This window comes from Saimiri boliviensis, chromosome 12, assembly GCF_048565385.1.
Source record: "Saimiri boliviensis isolate mSaiBol1 chromosome 12, mSaiBol1.pri, whole genome shotgun sequence".
NCBI lineage: Eukaryota > Metazoa > Chordata > Mammalia > Primates > Cebidae > Saimiri > Saimiri boliviensis.
The window spans coordinates 20,678,268-20,697,791 of record NC_133460.1 but is presented as its reverse complement, the minus strand read 5'-3'; the positions used below and the strand labels follow the sequence as shown (position 1 = coordinate 20,697,791).

The 19,524-nt window shown below is 54.8% G+C and overlaps 2 protein-coding genes across 2 annotated transcripts; one reads left to right on the top strand and one right to left on the bottom strand.

Moving 5' to 3' along the window:
- Positions 1–10,651: 10,651 nt before the first annotated feature.
- Positions 10,652–11,929, top strand: C12H16orf92 (chromosome 12 C16orf92 homolog). The gene is made up of 2 exons (XM_074382002.1): positions 10,652–11,690; positions 11,804–11,929. The coding sequence occupies exons 1-2, from the start codon at positions 11,030–11,032 to the stop codon at positions 11,893–11,895; spliced, it is 753 nt and encodes a 250-aa protein (XP_074238103.1). The 5' UTR covers positions 10,652–11,029; the 3' UTR covers positions 11,896–11,929.
- A 303-nt stretch (positions 11,930–12,232) lies between these two features.
- Positions 12,233–18,994, bottom strand: TLCD3B (TLC domain containing 3B). The gene is made up of 5 exons (XM_003930114.4): positions 18,117–18,994; positions 17,141–17,224; positions 14,373–14,607; positions 13,513–13,608; positions 12,233–13,266 (listed from the first exon to the last, which is right to left on the bottom strand). Exons 1-5 carry the CDS (start codon positions 18,239–18,241, stop codon positions 12,982–12,984), a joined length of 825 nt encoding a protein of 274 aa, XP_003930163.1. The 5' UTR covers positions 18,242–18,994; the 3' UTR covers positions 12,233–12,981.
- Positions 18,995–19,524: the final 530 nt, after the last annotated feature.

The following is a 19,524-nucleotide window of genomic DNA, read 5'->3' as shown; positions in this document are numbered from 1 at the left end:
AGAAGCAGTCTCTTTAAAAAAAAAAAAAAAAAAAAAAAAGTAAGAGAAATGTAAAGTCAAGAGAGAGGGGCCGGGCGCAGTGGCTCATGCCTGTAATCCCAGCACGTTGGGAGGCGGAGGCGTGTGGATCAGTTGAGGTCAGGAGTTTGAGCTCAGCCTGGTCAACATGGCGAAACCCTGTCTCTACTAAAAATACAAAAAATCAGTCAGGTGTGGTGGCGCATGCTTCAGGAGGCTGAGGCAGGAGAATTGCTTGAATCCGGGAGGAGGAGGTTGCACTGAGCCAAGATGGAGAGACTGCACTCCAGCCTGGCAACAAGAGCAAAACTCTGTCTCAAAAAAACCAAACCAAACCAAAACAAAAACACTGAGATATCACTTATTACCCATAAAATGGGCAAAATCAAAGTGTTTGGGCCAGGTGTGGTGACTCACACCTGTAATCCAGCTCTTTGAGAGACAGAGGTGGGCTGATTTCTTAAGCTCAGAAGTTCAATACCAGCTTGGGCAACATAGCAAGACCCTGTCTCTACCCAAAAAAAAAGGGCCAGGCGCGGTGGCTCAAGCCTGTAATCCCAGCACTTTGGGAGGCCGAGGCAGGTGGATCATGAGGTCAAGAGATCGAGACCATCCTGGTCAACATGGTGAAACCCCGTCTCTACTAAAAATACAAAAAATTAGCTGGACGTGGTGGCACATGCCTGTAATCCCAGCTACTCAGGAGGCTGAGGCAGGAGAATTGCCTGAACCCAGGAGGTGGAGGTTGCAGTGAGCCGAGATGGCACCATTGCACTCCAGCCTGGGTAACAAGAGCGAAACTCCGTCTCAAAAAAAAAAAAAAAAAAGCCAGGCTTAGTGGTGTGCCTGTGGTCACAGCTACTCAGGAAGCTGAGGTGGGAGGGTCTCTTGAGCCGAGGAGATCAAGGCTGCAGTGAGCTATATAATTGTTCCACTGCACTCCAGCCTGGGTAACAGAGTGAGACCCTGTCTCAAATATATATATATATATATATATACATCCTTAGACCCAGAAATTCCACTTTTAGGATTTTATCTTAAAGACATGCCGATCCATGAGCCAAATGATAGAAGTTCGAGATTCTTAAATGCAGCATGTTCCAAAAGATTGAAAACCACGAAGATGCCCAGAAGTGGGACCAATTAAATCAGTCACAATGTAATTCCCTACAGTGAAATAGTATGCAGCCACAAAAAAGGAGGCTGTTTTGCTCTTGTTTAGAATCATCTATTTTTTTTTTCCAATATGCAAGGTCTCACTTATATATTACCACCCAGGCAGGCTGTTCTCAAACTCCTGGACTGAAGCAATCCTCCCACCTCGTCCTCCCAAAGTGCTGAGATTACTGGCATGAGCCACCATGGCTGGCCCTAGAATCATCTTCACAGTTTCATTTTAACTTAGAAAAGCAAAATGCAGGCCAGACGTGGTGGCTTACACCTGTAATCCCAGCACTCTGGTAGGCTGAGGTGGGTGGATCACAAGGTCAGGAGTTCAAAACCAGCCTGGCCAACATGCTGAAATCCCGTCTCTACTAAAATTTAAAAAATTAGGTGGGCATGGTGGCACGCACCTGTAATCCCAGCTACTCAGGAGGCTGAGGCAGGAGAATCTCTTGAACCTGAGAGGCAGAGGTTACAGTGAGCCAAGATTGTGCCACTATACTCCAGCTTGGGCAACAGAGCAAGACTCCACCTCGGGGTGGAGGGGGGCAGGGAGGTGGGGGGTGGTGAAGAAAAGCCAGTGCAGAGAATAGTGCTTGGAATACTGCTGTTTGAGAGGGAAAGAGATTAGCCATGTTTGTTTAGTTGTTCATACATTGTTTCTAGAAGCTGCACAAGAAAATGGTAACTGTGTCTCTTGACAAGCTCAGAGAGTGAAAACATTTAAAAATATATAAATAAGAATAAATACGCAAAAGAAACTATTAACTATGGTTACCTGTGGGGAGACAGGTCAGGAAGAGGAAAGACCTACTTTTCAAGTACATCCTTTTGTATCTTTTGAATTTCATGCCACATACATAGGTTACCTGTTCCAAAGAATACATTAAAATATTTTTGTCTTTTCTTTTTTTTTCTTGAGACAGGGTCTCACTCTGTTGCCCAGCCTGAGTGCAGTGGCAAGATGATAGCTCACTACAGCCTTGAACTCTTGGGCTCAGGCGATCCTCTCACTTCAGCCTCCTGAGTAGCTGGGACTATAGGTATGCACCACCATTCCTGGCTAATCTGTTTTTGTTTATTTATTTTATAGAGATAGGTCTCACTATGGTGCCCAGGCTGGTTTCAAACTCCATCCTCCTACCTTGGCCTCCCAAAGTGCTGGGATTACAGGTGTGAGCCACAGTGCCCAGCAAAATAATACAGTTTTTTTTTTTTTTTTTTTTTTTGAGACGGAGTCTTGCTCTGTTGCCCAGGCTGGAGTGCAGTGGCACGATCTTGACTCACTGCAACCTCCACCTCCCAGGTTCAAGCCTCAGCCTCCTGAGTAGCTGGGATTACAGGTGTGCACCACCACGCCTGGCTAATTTTTGTATTTTTAGCGGAAATGGGGTTTCACCACGTTGGCCAGGCTGGTCTCGAACTCCTGACCTCAAGTGATCTGCCTGCCTTGACCTCCCAAAGTGCTGGAATTACAGGCGTCAGCCACGGCACCAGGCCAATATTTCTTTTTTTGTTGTTGTTGTTGTTGTTTTTGAAACGGAGTTTCGCTCTTGTTACCCAGGCTGGAGTGCAATGGCGTGATCTCGGCTCACTGCAACCTCCGCCTCCTGGGTTCAGGCAATTCTCCTGCCTCAGCCTCCTGAGCAGCTGGGATTACGGGCACGCGCCACCATGCCCAGGTAATTTTTTTGTATTTTTAGTAGAGACGGGGTTTCACCATGTTGACCAGGATGGTCTCGATCTCTTGACCTCGTGATCCACCCGCCTCGGCCTCCCAAAGTGCTGGGATTACAGGCTTGAGCCACCGCGCCCGGCCAATATTTCTAAAGTAAAGGCAACCATTAGGTTTCCTTTGTGGCTTTCCAGGATAAGAAAGGAGGCAGGACGAAGGGAGCTGGTGAGTTTAGCAAGGTTGTTCATGGCCTGGGTACAGGGGGCCTGCAGTGGGGGGAGGAGGGCAATCTGGTCCAGGAACCTGCCGAGTCCTGTCTCCTATGCTGTCTTCTCATGGTGCTTGCTCAAACCCAGCCCTGCTTGCCTCCAGAAAGACTTGTTGAAGGTAGGTGATAGTGAGGCTGGAGCTCAAGTCAGTTGCAGAGGAAAATGACAGACAGTGCTGAGCCTTGGTTTGTCTGGAGGCGGGACGCTTTTGCATCAGTCACCCAGTTATTCAGTAAATGTTGACATCGACTATAGATTGTAGGGATAGGCTGGGTGTGGTGGCTTGTGCCTGTAATCCCAGCACTTTAGGAAGCCAAGGCGGATGGATCACGAGATCAGGAGATGGAGACCAGCCTGGCCAACATAGTGAAACCCTGTCTCTACAAAAATACAAGAAAGCCAGGCGTGGTGGCATGTGCCTGTAGTTCCAACTACTAGGGAACTCGGGGCAGGGGAATCGCTTGAACCTGGGAGGTGGAGGCTGCAGTGAGCCAAGATCAAGCCACTGTGCTCTAGCCTGGCAACAGAGCGAGACTCTGTCTCAAAAAAAGTAAAAAAAAAAAAAACAAAAAAAAAAAAACTGTAGGGATATAACCAGGACCAAGGTCGATGGGCTGTGACTTCACAGCCTCATAGGGAAGATAAACAAATACACAGACAATCCCCATCCAGAGAAACTGACATGGGGACAGGGGATGGCCAGAAAGCCATCGGAACTCGAGTCTATGAGGCAGGAGGGAACCAAGATGAACACCTCACCTCCTAGAGGAGATGTTGTCTCAGCTGAGACCTGAGGGATAAGGAGGAGTTAGCCAGGTCAAGCGTGGGGGCAGGAGTATTCCAGGCAGAGAGGTGTGCCAAGGCTGGGAGGCAGCCCAAGGATGGCACATTCAGAAAAGATATCATTGTACCCGCCTGGTCAACATGGCAAAGCCATGTCTCAAAAAATAAAAAAGGAATGGTGGCATGCGCCTGTAGTCCCAGCTACTCAGGAGCTGAGGCAGGAGGATCGATTGAACCCAGGAGTTTGAGGCTGCAGTGAGCTGAGGCTGCATCAAGCCACTGTACTCTAGCCTGAGTGGCAGAGCGAGACCATGTCGAGAGAGAGAGAGAGAGAGAGAGAGAGAGAGAGAGAGGAGAGAGAGAAAGGAGAGAAAGAAATCATTCTACCAAAAATACACTCACACTTTTGTGTTTATTACAACACTATTCACAATAGCAAAGACACGGAATTAATCTAGGTGCCCACCAACAGTGGATAAAGAAAATGTGGTACATATTTGTCATGGAATACTATACAGCCATAAAAAAGAATGAAATTATATCCCTTGCAGCAACATAGATGCAGCTGGAGGCCGTTATCCTAAACAAATTAATGCAGAAACAGAAAATCAAATGCCCCATGTTCTCATTTGTAAGTGAGAGCTAAACACTGGGTACCTATGTACATAAAGGTGAGCATAATAGACACTGGGGACTCCAAAAAAGGAGAGGGAGGGAAAGGGTTGAAAAATTACCTATTGCTGGGTGCAGTGGCTCACACCTGTAATCCCAGCACTTTGGAAGGCCAAGGCAAGCGAATTGCTTGAGGCCAGGAGTTCGAGACCAACATGGCAAAACCCCATCTCTACTAAAATACAAAAAAAAATTAGGTGGGCTTGGTGGAGCGCACCTGTAATCCCAGCTACTCAGGAGGCTGAGGCATAAGAATCACTTGAACCCAGGAGGCGGAGGTTGCAGTGAGCCAAGACTTCACCACTGCTCTCTAGCCTGGGTGACAGAGTAAGAAGACTGTCTTGAAAAAAAATAAAAAGAAAAAAAAACTGAGGCTGGGCATTGTAATCCCAGCACCTTGGGAGGCCAAGGCGGGATCTCTTGAGCCCAGGCATTCAATACTAGCCTGGGCAACATAGTGAAATCTTGTTTCTACAAATAAATAAATATTAGCTGGGGCTGGGCGTGGTGGCTAACGCCTGTAATCCCAGCACTTTGGGAGGCCGAGGTGGGCGGGTCACAAGATCAGGAGATCGAGATCATCCTGGATAACACAGTGAAACCCTATCTGTACTAAAAATAAAAAATAATAATAAAATAATGTTAGAAATAGGAAAGAAAAAAATTAGCTGGGCATGGTGACTTCAGCATGCAGTCCCAGCTACTTGGGGAGCTGAGACAAAGGATCGCTTGAGCCTGGGAGGTCGAGGCTGCTGTGAGCTATGATGGCACCACTGCACTCCAGCCTGGGTGACAGAGTGAGATGCTGTCTAAAAAAAAAAAAAAAAAAAAAAATCAAAAAGAAAGAAAAAAGAAAATGGAATCAACAGGTATTTTTATTCTTATCTTTTACAGAAGGGATTCTGTGTCACCCAGGTTGGAGTGTAGCAGCATGATCATGGCTCACTTCAGCCTCGAACTCCTGGCTTCCAGTGACCCTCCCACCTCGGCTTCCCAAAGTGCTGGGGTTACAGGTGTGAGCCCCCGAACCTGGCCTAACAGGTCTCAATTTGGGGTTAATTAGGTGAGAGATAAGTATCCAGGATGATTCTTAGGTTTCTGTGTTGGGCAGACCATCCAGAGGAAGGATGGAACCATCTGCTGAGATGAAAAGACAGGAGAAGAGCAGGCCTGGAGTAGCAGAACCAAGGACTCCATTTGTGATCCATCGCCTTGGAGATGTTTTTGGTCATCACAAACAGACATCAAGTAGGGAGCTGGATACAGGAGTCTGGAGCTCCGAGGAGAGGTCTGGGCTGGAAATATACATTTATATGAGTCACTGGCATATAGATGATATTTAAAGCCACGAGTATGGATGAGATCACCTAGGCAGTGAATATAGATAGCACGACAAGGCCCCAGTCTGAGCTGGCTGGAGAAGGAGTCCCGAGAATTGGCGAGTGTGTCTCCGGGACTCTGAGTCAGGGACAGGTGCAGCTGCTGGGAGGCAGATGGAATGGAAAGAGAGGGAACCGTTCGATTTGGCAGATTATGAGTTCATTCATGGACTTGATCAAAGCAGCTTCAGTGGAGTGGTGGGAACGAAGCCAGATTAGAAGAGGTTGAAGAACTGGCTGGGCATGCTGGCTTACAGCTGAAATTCCAGCACTTTGGGAGGCAGAGGCGGGCAGATCATCTGAGGTCAGGAGTTTGAGACCAGCTTGGCCAACATGGTGAAACCCTGTCTCTACTAAAAATACAAAAAATAGCCTGGCATGGTGGCAGATGCCTGTATAATCCCAGCTACTCAGGAGGCTGAAGTGGGAGAATCTCTTGAACCCAGGAGGCGGAGGTGGCTGTGAGCAGAGATCATGGCACTGCATTCCAGCCTGGATGACAGAGTGAGACTCCATCTCAAACAACAACAACAACAAAAAAAAAAAAAAAAAAAAAAAAAAAGAAAGAAAGAAAGAAGAGGAAGAGGTTGAAGAGTCCATTAAAGGTGAGGGAGTGGACACAGGTGCAGATGACCCAGAGTTACCCGTCTACACTAGAATGATGCACATCTGTGAGTTCCCTCTTTTGTCATTCCTGAAGGCAGGGGCCATGCCCTGATGATTTCTGAGCCATAAATGGAGTCCAGCCAGTGCATAGCGGGAGCTCAGCATGTTTATTTCATGGTTGGATAAATGAGTGAACGGATAATGCATTGTTTGGGTCGAAAGAGCCTTTTTCTGGGAAAGATAGTAGCCGTATGTTTTGAGGCATTTGTGGAAACAGAAAGTCAACCCCAAAGCCCATAGGCTCTGCGTCCCTTCTCTCAGCTAACCTCAAGGAGCAGTTGCACATGGGCCTGGGGCACGAGCCCTGGCCCAGCATCGGGAACCAGATTATTTATTTATTGAGACACAGTCTTGCCATGTCACCCAGGCTGGAGTGCAGTGGCGTGATCTCAGCTCACTGCAACCTCCACCTACTGGGCTCAAGCAATTCTCCTGCCTCAGCCTCCTAACTACCTGGGACTACAGGTGCGCATCACCACATCTAGCTTTTTTTTTTTTTTTTTTTTTTTTTTTGAGACAGAGTCTTGCTCTGTCACCCAGGCTGGAGTGCAATGGCACCATCTTGGCTCACCGCAGCCTCCGCCTTCTGGGTTCAAGCGATTCTCCTACCTTAGCCTCCCAAGTGCCCACTACCACACCGAGCTAATTTTTTTTTTTTTTTTAATAGAAATGGGGTTTCACCATGTTGGCCAGGCAGGTCTCAAACTCCTGACCTCAGGTGATCCACCCACCTTGGCCTCCCAGTGTGCTGGGATTACAGGTGTGAGCCACCTTGCCCAGCCTTTTTTTTTTTTTTTTTTTTTTTTTTTGAGACAGAGTTTTACTCTCTTGCCCAGGCTGGAGTGCAGTGGTGTGATTTAGGCTCACTGCAACCTCCGCCTCCTGGGTTCAAGAAGTTCCGCTGTCTCAGCCTCTCTAGTAGCTGGGACTATGGGCGCATGCCATCACACCCAGCTAATTTTTGTATTTCTAGTAGAGACGGGGTTTCACCATATTGGTCAGGCTGGTCTGGAACTCCTGACTTCAGGTGATCCACTTGCCTCAGCCTCCCAGGGTGCTGGGATTATAGGCGTGAGCCACCACACTCAACCTTCTTTTGGATTTTTAGTAGAAATGGGATGTTGTCAGCCAGGTTGCTCTGTAACTCCTGGCGTCAAGTGATCCACCCATCTAGGCCTCCAAAAGTGCTGGGATTACAGGCATGAGCACCACACCTGGCCCAAAAACCAGGTTACTGAGTCCCTTCTGCCATCTCTCATATGCCCCATGGCTTTGGCTAAATCCCTTCCTCTTTCTTAGAAGTGACCCGCATGGTGGTTCGCACTTGTAATCCCAGCACTTTGGGAGGCCAGGGTTGGAGGATCACTTATGCCCAGGAGTTTGAGACTAGCCTCGGCAACATAGCAAGTCTCCATCTCTACAAAGAAAAAAAATAAGGTAGGCTGAGTTCGGTGACTCACACCTGTAATCCCTTTGTAAACACTTTGGGAGGCGGAGGCAGGCAGATCACTTCAGGTCAGGAGTTCAAGACCAGCCTGGCCAACATGGTGAAACCCCGTCTCTACTAAAAATACAAAAATTAGCCGAGCATGGTGGTGGGCGCCTGTAATCTCAGCTATTCGGGAGGCTGAGGCAGGAGAATTGATGGAACCCAGGAGGTAGAGGTTGCAGTGAACCAAGATTGCACCACTGCACTCCAGCCTGGGTGACAAATCGGGACTCTATCTCAAAACAAAACAAAACAAAACAAAAATAGACAGGTGTGGTGCATGCCTGTGGTCCCAGCTACTCAGGATGCTGAGGTTAGAGGATGGCTTGAGCCCAGGAGGTCGAGGCTGCACTCCAGCCTTGGGTGACAGAGGAATACCCTGTCTCAAACAAACAAAGGAAAAAGGAAGCCCCCAGCACAGCACAGGGGAAGCATTTGAGCCAGTCCCATACATATTAGTTTCCCTGCTCTTCCCCGCACCCCATTTTGTTTTGTCTCCCTGGGCTTTTTACTTGTTTAGGAACTTGAAGCAGTTCATGGTGAGTACCCCGAGTCCTAGCCCCCCCGTTCTCTGCACACAGTTGCTGCTGAGGACGTCACGCGTGCACAGACACACGCCTGGCTTTGGGGGAAGTCGTGGCACTGGGTCTGCAGAGTCCGCTGAGCGCGCATCTTCATCGTGACACTTAGGAGACCCTGGAGTGTCCTTGGGCTTGGGTGGGGTGGGACATGCCCGTGATAGACAAGCCCACCTGCCAATCAGAAAGGAACTGTCCTGAGCTGAGATGGGGCCACAGAAGTGGAAATGGCTGGTGGGGAGTGGCAGAGACGGGAGATCGGGTGGTCACGGGGGAGCCGCCGGCCACAGAAGGGGAAACGGAGGTTCAGGGAGCGGAGTCCGCCAAGGCCCCGTGGCTGGCCAAGACATATGCCTCGGAAAGGGCCGGGGGACTTCCTCTGACAAATCCCCAACGGCCATTCCCAGCCTTCCTTTTTCGTGCAGCTGCAGATGCAACCTGTGGAAGAGGCGGGAGGAGGTCGGTGAGTCCGCCCGGCTGCGCCTTCCCGCGGGTGGGAGCCGGGACTCAGGCGCGGACGCTGCTGCCATCTAGTGGGAGATGCCTCTACTCCTCTCGGTTCCTAACCCCAGGGTCGTTCCCGGCTGAGCACTCAGGCAGGTTTGGAGGAGGATGGGGGAGATCCCTGGGCCCCTGGATCTGGGGACACGATGCAAGGGGGAGCCTCAGGACGGAACACCTCCCCCAGAAAGTGTGCATTGCCCACATTGCTTTTCCCCACTGTGCCGTGATTCCCTCCCGTGTATAAGGGAGGCAAGAGTACCTGCCTCTGGACTGGGCTCAGTGGTTCACTGCTGTAATCCCAACAGTTTGGGAGGCCGAGGCGGACGGATCATTTGAGTTCAGGAGTCAGAGACCAACCTGGCCAACATGACGAAACCCCATCTGTACTAAAAATACAAAAATTAGCCAGACGGTGGTGAACGCCAGTAATTCCACTATTCAGGAGGCTGAGGCAGGAAAATCGCTTGAACCCAGGAGGTGGAGGTTGCAGTGAGCTGAGATCATGCCATGCACTCCAGCCTGGCCGACAGAGTGAAACTCCATCTCCAAAAAAAAAAAAAAAAAAAAAAAAGGAGTACCTGGCTCCAAGATCAGCCCGAGGGTAAATGAATCAATCTGTGCAAGGGACTTAGTCAATGGAGTCCAACCAGCATAGTAATAGGTGTTCAATAAATGCTACCTGCTGGGCATCATGGCCCATGCCTATAATCTCAGCATTTGGGGATGCTAAAGCTGGAGGATCACCTCTCAGGAGTTCAACACCAACCTGGGCAACGTAACAAGACCTAATCTCTACAAAAAATACAAAAATTAGCCAGGCATGGTGGTGCATGCCTGTGGTTCCAGCTACTCAGGAGGCTGATGTGGGAGGATCACTTGAACCCAGGAGTTCGAGGTTGCAGTATGCTGTGATCACACCACTGTACTCCAGCCTGGGTGACACAGTGAGACCCTGTCTCTGAAAATAAATAAAATAGGCCAGGCACGGTGGCTCACTCCTGTAATCCCACCACTTTGGGATGCCAATGCGGATCACCTGAGGTCAGGAGTTCGAGACCAGCCTGGCCAACATAGTGAAACCTTGTTTCTACTAAAAATACAAAAATTAGCTAGGCGTGGTAGTACGTGACTGTAATCCCAGCTGCTTGGGAGGCTGAGGCAGGAGAATCGCTTGAACCAAGGGGGCGGACACTGTAGTGAGCTGAGATCATGCCACTGCACTCCAGCCTGGGTGACAGATGGAGACCCTGTCTCCAGAAAAAAAAAAAAAAAAGAAAGAAAGAAAGAAAAGAGAAGAAATAAAACAAATATTACTGTGGCTGATGCAAGCAAGGGGTAATTGGAGGCGTGTGGCCCTGTGCTGCCACTCCAAACTGTGCCTGAAGCTTCCCTTAGTTCTGGCTTTCAGCAAGATGGCCCTGCCACCATCCCTTCTCTTTGTAAATGCTGGGGCTGCCACCGTTATGGTGTTTTTTGTTTTTTGTTTTTTTTAGATGGAGTTTCACTCTTGTTACCCAGGCTGGAGTGCAATGGCACAATCTCGGCTCACCGCAACCTCCGCCTCCTGGGTTCAGGCAATTCTCCTGCCTCAGCCTCCTGAGTAGCTGGGATTACAGGCACGCGCCACCATGCCCAGCTAATTTTTTTGTATTTTTAGTAGAGACGAGCTTTCACCATGTTGACCAGGATGGTCTCGATCTCTTGACCTCGTGATCCACCCGCCTCGGCCTCCCAAAGTGCTGGGATTACAGGCTTGAGCCACCGCGCCCGGCCGTTATGGTTTTATCATCAGTTACATTCCGGAGGATGAAGGCCTCTCCTCTCCTCTTCTGATGAGGGTGAAGGATGAGGGAGGGGTCCCAGCTCCTGGCACTTTCTCCCCTCACCCCATAGTGCCATCAGAACAGCTCTGGGCTGTGACATCACAGAGCCCCCACCTCATGATAGGAGTCATGAGGCTAAGGCCACAGCTGCTGGTGTGGGTGTGGCTGGCTGTGCTGGGGGCCATCGAAACTGGTAAGAAGGTGTCTTGGGAGCAGCAGGAAGGCAGGCAGCTCTGGGACATAAAGAGTGATGCCCGCCTAGGGACTGAGAACCCAACCCTGCCCCCTCCCCTTTTCTCTCCACTCTTCTCTCCCATCCTGCCTGTCCCACCCATCCCCCAACAACCGAGAGCCTTGTTGTGGCGCACTCAGCTGACCCTGAGGGAAATCAAGGCCCTCCACATCCGCAATAGGGCTGGGTGGTCTCACAGGGTCCCAAGTCAGCCCCTGCTTCAAGAATTAAAGGCAGGGGTCTGCTTGGCCATTGTCACAGACTTTGCTTGGGTCCTAGCACCCAGACCCAAGCGTGCCAGGGCGTCGGCCCTAAGGACAAAGTCTCCAAGCTTCTTAGACAGACCTGACTTCTTCGATTATCCAGACTCGGACAAAGCCAGGCTCCTGGCTGTGGCCCAGTTTATTGGAGAGAAACCCGTCATGTTCATTAACTCAGGTATGAACCAGTTTGAGAAGGGGCCTCCCTCCCGCTGGGTCCTGGAGGAGAGCAGCCCCGAACCCACCCATTGGGCCATCAGAAGGGAGTTAAGGGTCCTGCTTGTCTAGCAGGTTCCAGCCCCGGACTCTTCCATCACATCCTGGTGGGCTTCCTGGTGGTGGTGTTCTTCTTCCTCCTTTTCCAGTTCTGCACCCACATGTAAGGCCTGCCCCCTTCCTCCAACCCTACCCACCTCCACCTTCCTTGGGAGCATCTGAAGACCCCAGTCCTAGCGGGGCAGTGTGTGACCTCCCCACTCTGATCTCCATGCCCCACAGAAACTTCCAGAAAGGGGCCTAAAGAGCCAGACAAGGGCGCTGGACTCAACCTGAACGCCCAAACGCATCTCCTCTCCTGTCGATGAGTAAAAGTCCCGGCTTTCCTCCTCCCTGACTGCCCAGCGAGCAGCGAGGGGTCCTGCCCTCTCTGTGTTTCCCATAGCCCAAGCCCCTCACCTCCTCCCTTCCCAGCCCCAAAGAACATGGTGACGAGGGCCTTGGTGGCGTTCACGTTCACGCAGATCGTCTTTTATTAGCGGTCTGTAAAGCACCTCCCAGGGTCCCCCGACCCCAGATTGGAGGAAGCCTTGAGAGGTCAGTAGCACCAGGGACATGCCAGGGCCCGAGGGCGCAATGTGCAGCTGATGGTGAGGGACGGGGCGCCCCTCGCCTGCCCCCGGGGTTGTCAGCACTGGGAAGGCTTGCGGGTAGCAGCTACCTTCCAACCCCAACCCAACAGACTAGTTCAAATTTGGGTAAATAAATAAAATAAATAAGATTCCTCAAGCTGGCCTAACTGGAGAGGAGCCATGGGGTCAGCTGGCCACTCGGGAGACCCGAGGGCCAGTGGGGGTTGGTTGGAGAGTCCTCTCCTCCCAGGTGACAGGGAGCCGGGGTGGGGGTGGCAGCGGAGGGGCTGGGATGGCCTTGGCAGCAGCGCCTTCCGACATTCTGACTCCTGGTTCCCCTTGAAACCCTGTCGATCTCCGCCCCAACAAGCCTTCCCACCCTCAGTGGGTGGGAGGTGGTGCCCCCTCCCCTCCTCCAGCACAGGGGTGTGCAGGAAGTGGGCACAGTGGGGAGAAGAGGTCCCATCTCTCCTGCCCTCAGCCCCCGAGAGATGGCACCTCTTCCCCTTCGGGCTCATCAGTCCTGGGGCTCTCCGGACAAGAGGGCCCCGGCTCCCACCCCCGGCCAGCAGCCCCAGAGCCCTGTTCCCATGGGGCTGAGGGTGGGGAGGGGGAGGGTCCTCAGTCCTGGGTCTGGCAAGCCGGGGGTGGCCGGGAGCGAGGCCAGAAGAGCCGGCAGGCCCCGCGGCAGATGAGGAAGAACCAGTAGAGCTGGGGGGCCAGGAGCAGCGCGGCGCCCAGGTTGACATGGGCTGGGATGGCCAGGGGCACGGCCAGCAGGGGCAGGCCGGCGTGGCGCCCGTAGGCCCAGTACAGGTAGGGGAAGAGCAGCACCCGGCAGCACAGGAAGCTGAGCAGCATCAGGGCCCCGTTGACCTTGTGCAGCAGCGTGTGCTGCTGCTTGTACTGCAGGGACACAGACATGGTGGCCGTGGCAGCAGAAGGGCTGCCCCCCTCCCCGCCCGCTTCCTGCCTCCCCACTACCCCAGCAGGCAGCTCCTCCCAGACCAGACACTTTGCCAGGACACAAGCACCAGCTCAAAGGGCACGGAAGGATGACAGAGGGGCCAGAGCCCTCGGCAGCAGCCCTGGAGGTCCCTCCCCTTCCTGTGCCCTTCCACTGGGCTCCCGCACCCTCCCCTGCCCACTCACCTGGATGAGGATCTTGCCAAGGCAGACGAAGGGCGTGCTGACCTCTGCCATCAACATGCAGCCCAGAAAGAAGTCTCCCTTCCCCTGTCGCCACACCTGAGCAGAGAAGCAGGAAGGTGAGGGGCTGGGGCTCCCCCTGGGTTCTGGGGCACCCCCCCGCCCTTCCTCTCTCCCCTCTGTCGCTTTTGGAGATGCTTGACTCTGAACATCAGAACACCTGGGTGCAAAGCTGGGCGCGGTGACTCACATCTGTAATCCCAGCACTTTGGGAGGCTGAGGCAGGCGGATCACGAGGTCAGGAGTTTGAGACCAGCCTGGCCAACATGGTGAGACCCCTGTCTCCACTAAAAATACAAAAACATTAGCCAGGCATGGTGGTGGGCACCTGTTATCCCAGGTACTCAGGAGGCTGAGGTGGGAGAATTGCTTGAACTTGGGAGGCGGAGGTTGCAGTAAGCTGAGATCTCACCACTGCACTCCAGCTTGAGCTACAGGGTGAGACTCCATCTTGGGGTGTTGGGGGAAGAAAGAACACCTGGATGCAGGAGCAGGTCATGACTTGGCTGCCTCCCTCCCACAGTCCTGCAGAAAGACTGTGTTCCCTACATCATGGGTGAGGAAACTGAGGCTCAGAGACATGCAACCACGCATCAAAGCGCTACAGCTGGGCATCGTTCAGGCCGGGGCCAGTGCCCCCACACTCTGGTGCCTCTTGCAACTGGTCTGGGCTGGGAACCCTACTGGTCCACAGCTTTCCCTGGGAACGCGCTGGGTCTGCTTGTCTGCTGGTACCCAAACCCAGGGCTTCCCAGGCTCCTGCTGGCGCCTGCACCCCACCCACCCAGCTCCCCGGAACTCACCACCGACAGCGGGAAGCACACCAGCACCATGGCGGCGTGGTGGAGCACCATGAGGAACTCCTTGTGCAGGTAGCCGCGCGCGATGGCCCACGTGCTGCCCGGAGCTCTGGCCGCGCTGTCGTCCCCTCCGTGTCCTTTCACCTGGTGCTTGTGCCAGTGACAGAGGAACATGGCGTAGATGTCATAGATGAAGTAGGGCACAGCAAACTGCGTGTAGGCAGAGGACAGCCAGTGTCTGTTGGGCAGAGGAGGTGGGGAGCAAGGAGGAAAGGGGTGCCAGTGAGCGGGGGCGGACCTCGGGGGTCAGCTCGGCAGTCGTGGGCAGGAGCAGAGTCTCGGGTACAGTGAGGGATCCGGAGAGTCACACAGTGACACAGGTCAGGCAGTCATGCAGCTAGTAAGAGATGGTGCTGGGATTCAAACCTGTGGCCTCAGAACCCACCCATGTTCCTCTCTCTCTGCCCTACAGTGGGGGGGAAAGAAGAGACCAGAAGATGCCCACAGACCAAAGGGCACAGATAGAGTGCCAAAATAAGCCCAGGCCAGGCAGGTGGGACCTTGCCATGGTTATTTGTCCTAACCTTACCCTGAGGTGAGGATCAGCAACAGCTGAAGGAGCGAGTGCTAGAGAGAGAGGTCTCGGGCGTGGACACTGTTCCTGCCTCCCAGGGCAGGCGATCTTCCGAACCTTCACATGCATGCACTTATTTACCCCTCCCAAAACCCTGTAAAAGGTAGGTGTGGCCGTCATCCCCCCATACAGATGAGGAAGTGAGTCACAGAGGGGCTAGGTAACCTGGCCAAGGAGGGGACACGGGCAGTGTGGCTCCACAGCCCTCACTCTCAGCCCTGCTGTCCCCAGAAGATCTCAGAGGCATCAGAGGCCCTGCTTGCTGGCAAGTGAAAGGACTTCTCAGCGCTGTTCACCCTGCCCCAAAGTAACCCAATCTCTTGTCTGTTGTGTGTTGTTTTTCAGGGACAGTGAAGCATTAAGGGGAAAACGCAGAACAAAAGGAGCCAAGGACAGAGAAAGTGCCATGTACTTGGAGAGTAAACAAACATGAGAAATGCAGGATATGCAAGACTGCATTTTTCTTCTGGAGTCAGCACATTGACATTTCTCTTAAACCCTGTAGTCCTGAGACTGGTCTGGAGTGGGGGCAGGAGGTCAGAGAGGCAGGCCCCGGGGAGCCTGTCCCACAACGGGGAGGAGGGAGGAAAGCAGAGTCAGCCAGAGGCCATCACCAAACATGAGGTGCGTGAGGGAGCCGTAGAGAAGCTGGGGCTGAGGCCTCTGAGGCTGGGGAGCCTGGGGCAACCAGCTTGTGAAGGGAGCCAGCCCACTCTCCAGCATGGACAGTACCAGGGAAAAGATAACCGGAGACCATAGTGCAGTGGTGTGGAGCTGAGGCCAGGAGTGACGACAGCGGAGGGGTGGCTTTGGAGAACATGAGGTGGGAACACAGGGAGAGAGGGGCCAAGTGGCCTGGAGGAGTCAGGGCAGGGAGCAGCCCAGCGAGCTGGCCCAGCAGATGAGACGAGAGATGGGAGCACTGGGCTGGGATGGGAGACCAGGAGGGGCCACCAGGCCCAGGGCTGCAATGTGAGGTGTTAAATCCCATCCCCACCCTCTCAGCAATTAGGTGCTCAGAAGTCGGAACAGCTGCTGCCCTGGATTAACCTGGATCCTCCCCACCTATCTGAGGATTAAAGTGGGGAGGAAGGACAGGAACAGACACAGGGGGGCCTGGGGAGCAGCGGGGGTGCAGAAGCCAAAAGGTGACCTCTGTGTGTGAAGGCTGGGGAGGAAGCACCGGATCCCAGGCTCAGCTTGGAGCAGGGATGGGAAGGGGCGGGCAGAGGCCAAGAGGCAGCCAAGTCCCTGGGCAGGGTCTGAAGAAAGAGTTAAGCCAAGAAGTGTCCTCTGAGGCGGCCACTAACTCAATTCCTCTCGCTGAAGCCTTTCCAGGAAGGGCCAGTGCCTCACCACAGAGGAGGCGACTCATCTTCGGGAAAAGAGGCAAACAGAAACACCCCCCACCAGGGGCAGCCGGAGAATGTCCCCTGGGGCTCATTGGCTGCCAGGGAAGGGAAGCAGGGCCAAAAGCTATGAGGAGGGCGTTGTGGATGCCTCGCAGACAACTAGCAACGGGCCGCCCGTGGGTCACCTGCGGTGGCCGTCAGCACCACGGACAGGGCCCCTCTCCTCCCCATCCTCCGCCTCCTGCCTGCACACCTCTGAGCCTTTTTGGCAAGCGCCAGACACTGCAGCAGCTGCCCGGCCACAGTTTGGCCTCCTCGCCCTCGTCCCCTCCCCCACTGCCTGGCGCGTGTGGCCTTGTGCGTGTCATCTTCCCATCTCCTCTCCCTCACGCGTGGATTCTGGGAGGGGCTACGGGGTGAGCCTGGCGTGAGGACGGGGCGCCCCACCTGGGCGCTGGCTGGAAATGGGGTCTGCCTCCTGGGGCAGAAGGCTGGAAGGAGGTGGGGAACCCATGACACCACGGGAGACCTGGAAGCTACTAGGAAGCACTTGGAGGATCCTCTCTGATCCCCACTCCTTCCCCGCTTGGGGCTGCCTTTCAAGGACAGGATGGGATCAGTTCATTCCCCGGTGCTGAGTTGCAGTTATTGCAGTCAACTTGCTCCGGCCTAAGTTAAGAGCTTAGGGACCCCGGACAGAGCTCCCTCCAAGATGTGGGGTCTTCCGGGGTCACGCGTACACACCAGCCACTGGCACCTGGGCAGAGGGGTCTCAAGGCACTTACTGGTCATCGATGATGTGCTTGCAGGAGGTGGAGACGATGTAGCCGGCGGTGGAGGCCATGATGGCCTGGACAGAGGACACCAGCCTGGGGGAGAGAGGGGCGCGCTAGAAGGGCGGAAGGGAAGAGGCATGTGCCTCCATTTCTCCTCGTTGCTAGTCTAGCGACTGCGCTTTAAGTTTAGCCACTGCTTGGGCCAGTCCTTGCCCACCTTCTCCAAGGCTGGGCTAGCCCGAGATGTGCCCCACCACTGCCACCTCACAGCCCCCTGGCCTGCTTGGCTGCTGTTCCTCAGTCCGCCACCCTCCTCACCACCTTCTCCCTTCCCCTTCCCTGTGTGTGGAAGCTGAGTCTCCCTCTTCTCCAGCCGGCAGGGAGGCTGTCCTGAGGTGAGACTCTGCCAAGAGTGAGCTCTTGGCTGGGCCTCTCCCGAGAGGGGACCCTGGGCCAGTTCCTGCACTGCTCAGCTGCCCAGTCATGACTCGTGCCTCACTCTGGCCCCTTCGTAACCCTGAACCCCCCAGTCACTGTCCCACCATCTCCTTGACTGCCACCAGCCTCCCCTCTGCACTCCAGCCCTGTTTAGGGATGTAGAGTTCTACCGTCCACGCCTCCATCCCTGGCCCCCAAACAGTCGCCCTGAATGACACCTAGCTGTCTGGCCCAGGCCTCGGTCCCTAAAATCTTATAGGAATGTCTTCCCCACCTGCTGGCCCTGTTTTGGAGGGTGGGAGGGTCTATGGGGAAGGAGAGAGGCAGGCTGAACACTAGTAGACTAGATGGCCCAGCTGGACGAGGTCTCCCAGGACAGTGAGCGAGGCAGGCAGCGAAGAGGGAGGAAGCTTGGGGGTAAAGCCCCAGACCCCCTGCAGAAGCTCCCAGTCCCCACCCACTGAGGGGTCAGGGAAGGCTGGGTCCCTTCCATCCCCTGAGAAGCCCAGGAAGTGGAGAGGGGCTGAGGTGAAGGGAAGCCGTTTACCTGGCTGAGACAATGACCGCGTCGGCCTCCTCCCAGCGCAGCTGGGGCAGCCTCTGGAGCGTGCTCTTGGAGAGGAGGAAGAGTCCGGGGAACACCACCCCCCCAGCCACCATCGGGGTCAACATGGTGGCTCAGGACTTGGACAGGGAGGCAGGCGGGTCGTGAAGGGGCAGGAAGGCCAAGCGGAAGGAGTTAGGGGTGGAGAAGGGACGCCAAGCCCAGGAAGGAGGGAGAAAACAACGGGTAGGGGCACAAAGGGGACAGGGCGGGGACGGGATGGGGCCAGGGCACCAGAGCCGAGAAGGGAGCCCGATGACACTGGGGAGTCGGGAAGGGGCCGGCTGAGCAGAGACGGGGGAGGGGAGGATGGGAGAAGGGGAGCAGGAGCAGACCAGTGAGGGATGGGGAGAGGCGAGGAGGGGACGCCTTGCTGAGGGACAGAGGAAGAGGGGACAGGAGGAGGAGGGTGCAGATGGGGGAGGGGAGGGAACCACCAGGCAGGTGGGGAGGGGAGGCTTACGTGAGAGGCTGGGAGGGCCCGAGGAGGCGGGGAGGGGGTGGGGGTGGGTCCGGGTGCCAGCCCCGAAGGAAGGAGGTGGGCGGGAGGGAGCGGAGGAGCCGCCGGGCTAGCGGTCAGCGGTCACCGCCGCTGTCCCGGCTCCACTGCCTCCTCTCGCTGCCGCCCCGGCCCCCGCCGCCCAGCATGGACACATGGCACCATAGAGACTCCGTGCCCAGCCCCCTGCCCCCTCGGTGGGGAGGGGGAGGGGGAGGGGAAGTGACCAGCTTGGGGAGGGCGGGGGAGGGGCGGGGAAATGATGGCACAGACCAGACACCAAGAAACCGGACCTGCAGCAGCGTCTCCCCATGCAGCTCTGAGCCACAGCCGCGCGGCTGCGACAGAGATGGGGGGAGCAGAGAAAGAGGGAGGGGGAGGCCCTTAAAGGGACAGCAGCTGCCGTGGCACAGGGGGCTGCTGAGGACAGGGCCCTGGGGAGGGCCAGCTCTTCTCTTGGGATTAAAGGGGGCCTGAGGCTCCTTGGCCAGCTGGGAGGGGCCCTGACCCCCACCGGGGCCTGACCCTGTTTCCCATCAGCACTTGGCAAATGCCTGGCGTCTCCCCCCTCGCCAAGGCATCCCTCTGTGGCCTGCCCTGGGTCCGGCTTCGGGTGCCCACTCCGGCGGAAGAGAGGGTTCCCCGGGAGAGGGAGCAGGAGCAAGCGGTGCTTTCTCAGAAGGCAGAGCTGAAGGAGGGGATGGGGGCAAAAGCGTCTCAACGCAGCATCCTCAGACCCGGAGGCCCTTCACAGGCCGGCAGGGAAGGAAGCTGGCGCTGGCCAGAGGGGACACCTGACTGCTGCCGGGCTGCCCGGGTCCTGTCTGCCGCAGAAGCTCCCAGGGCGCTGCA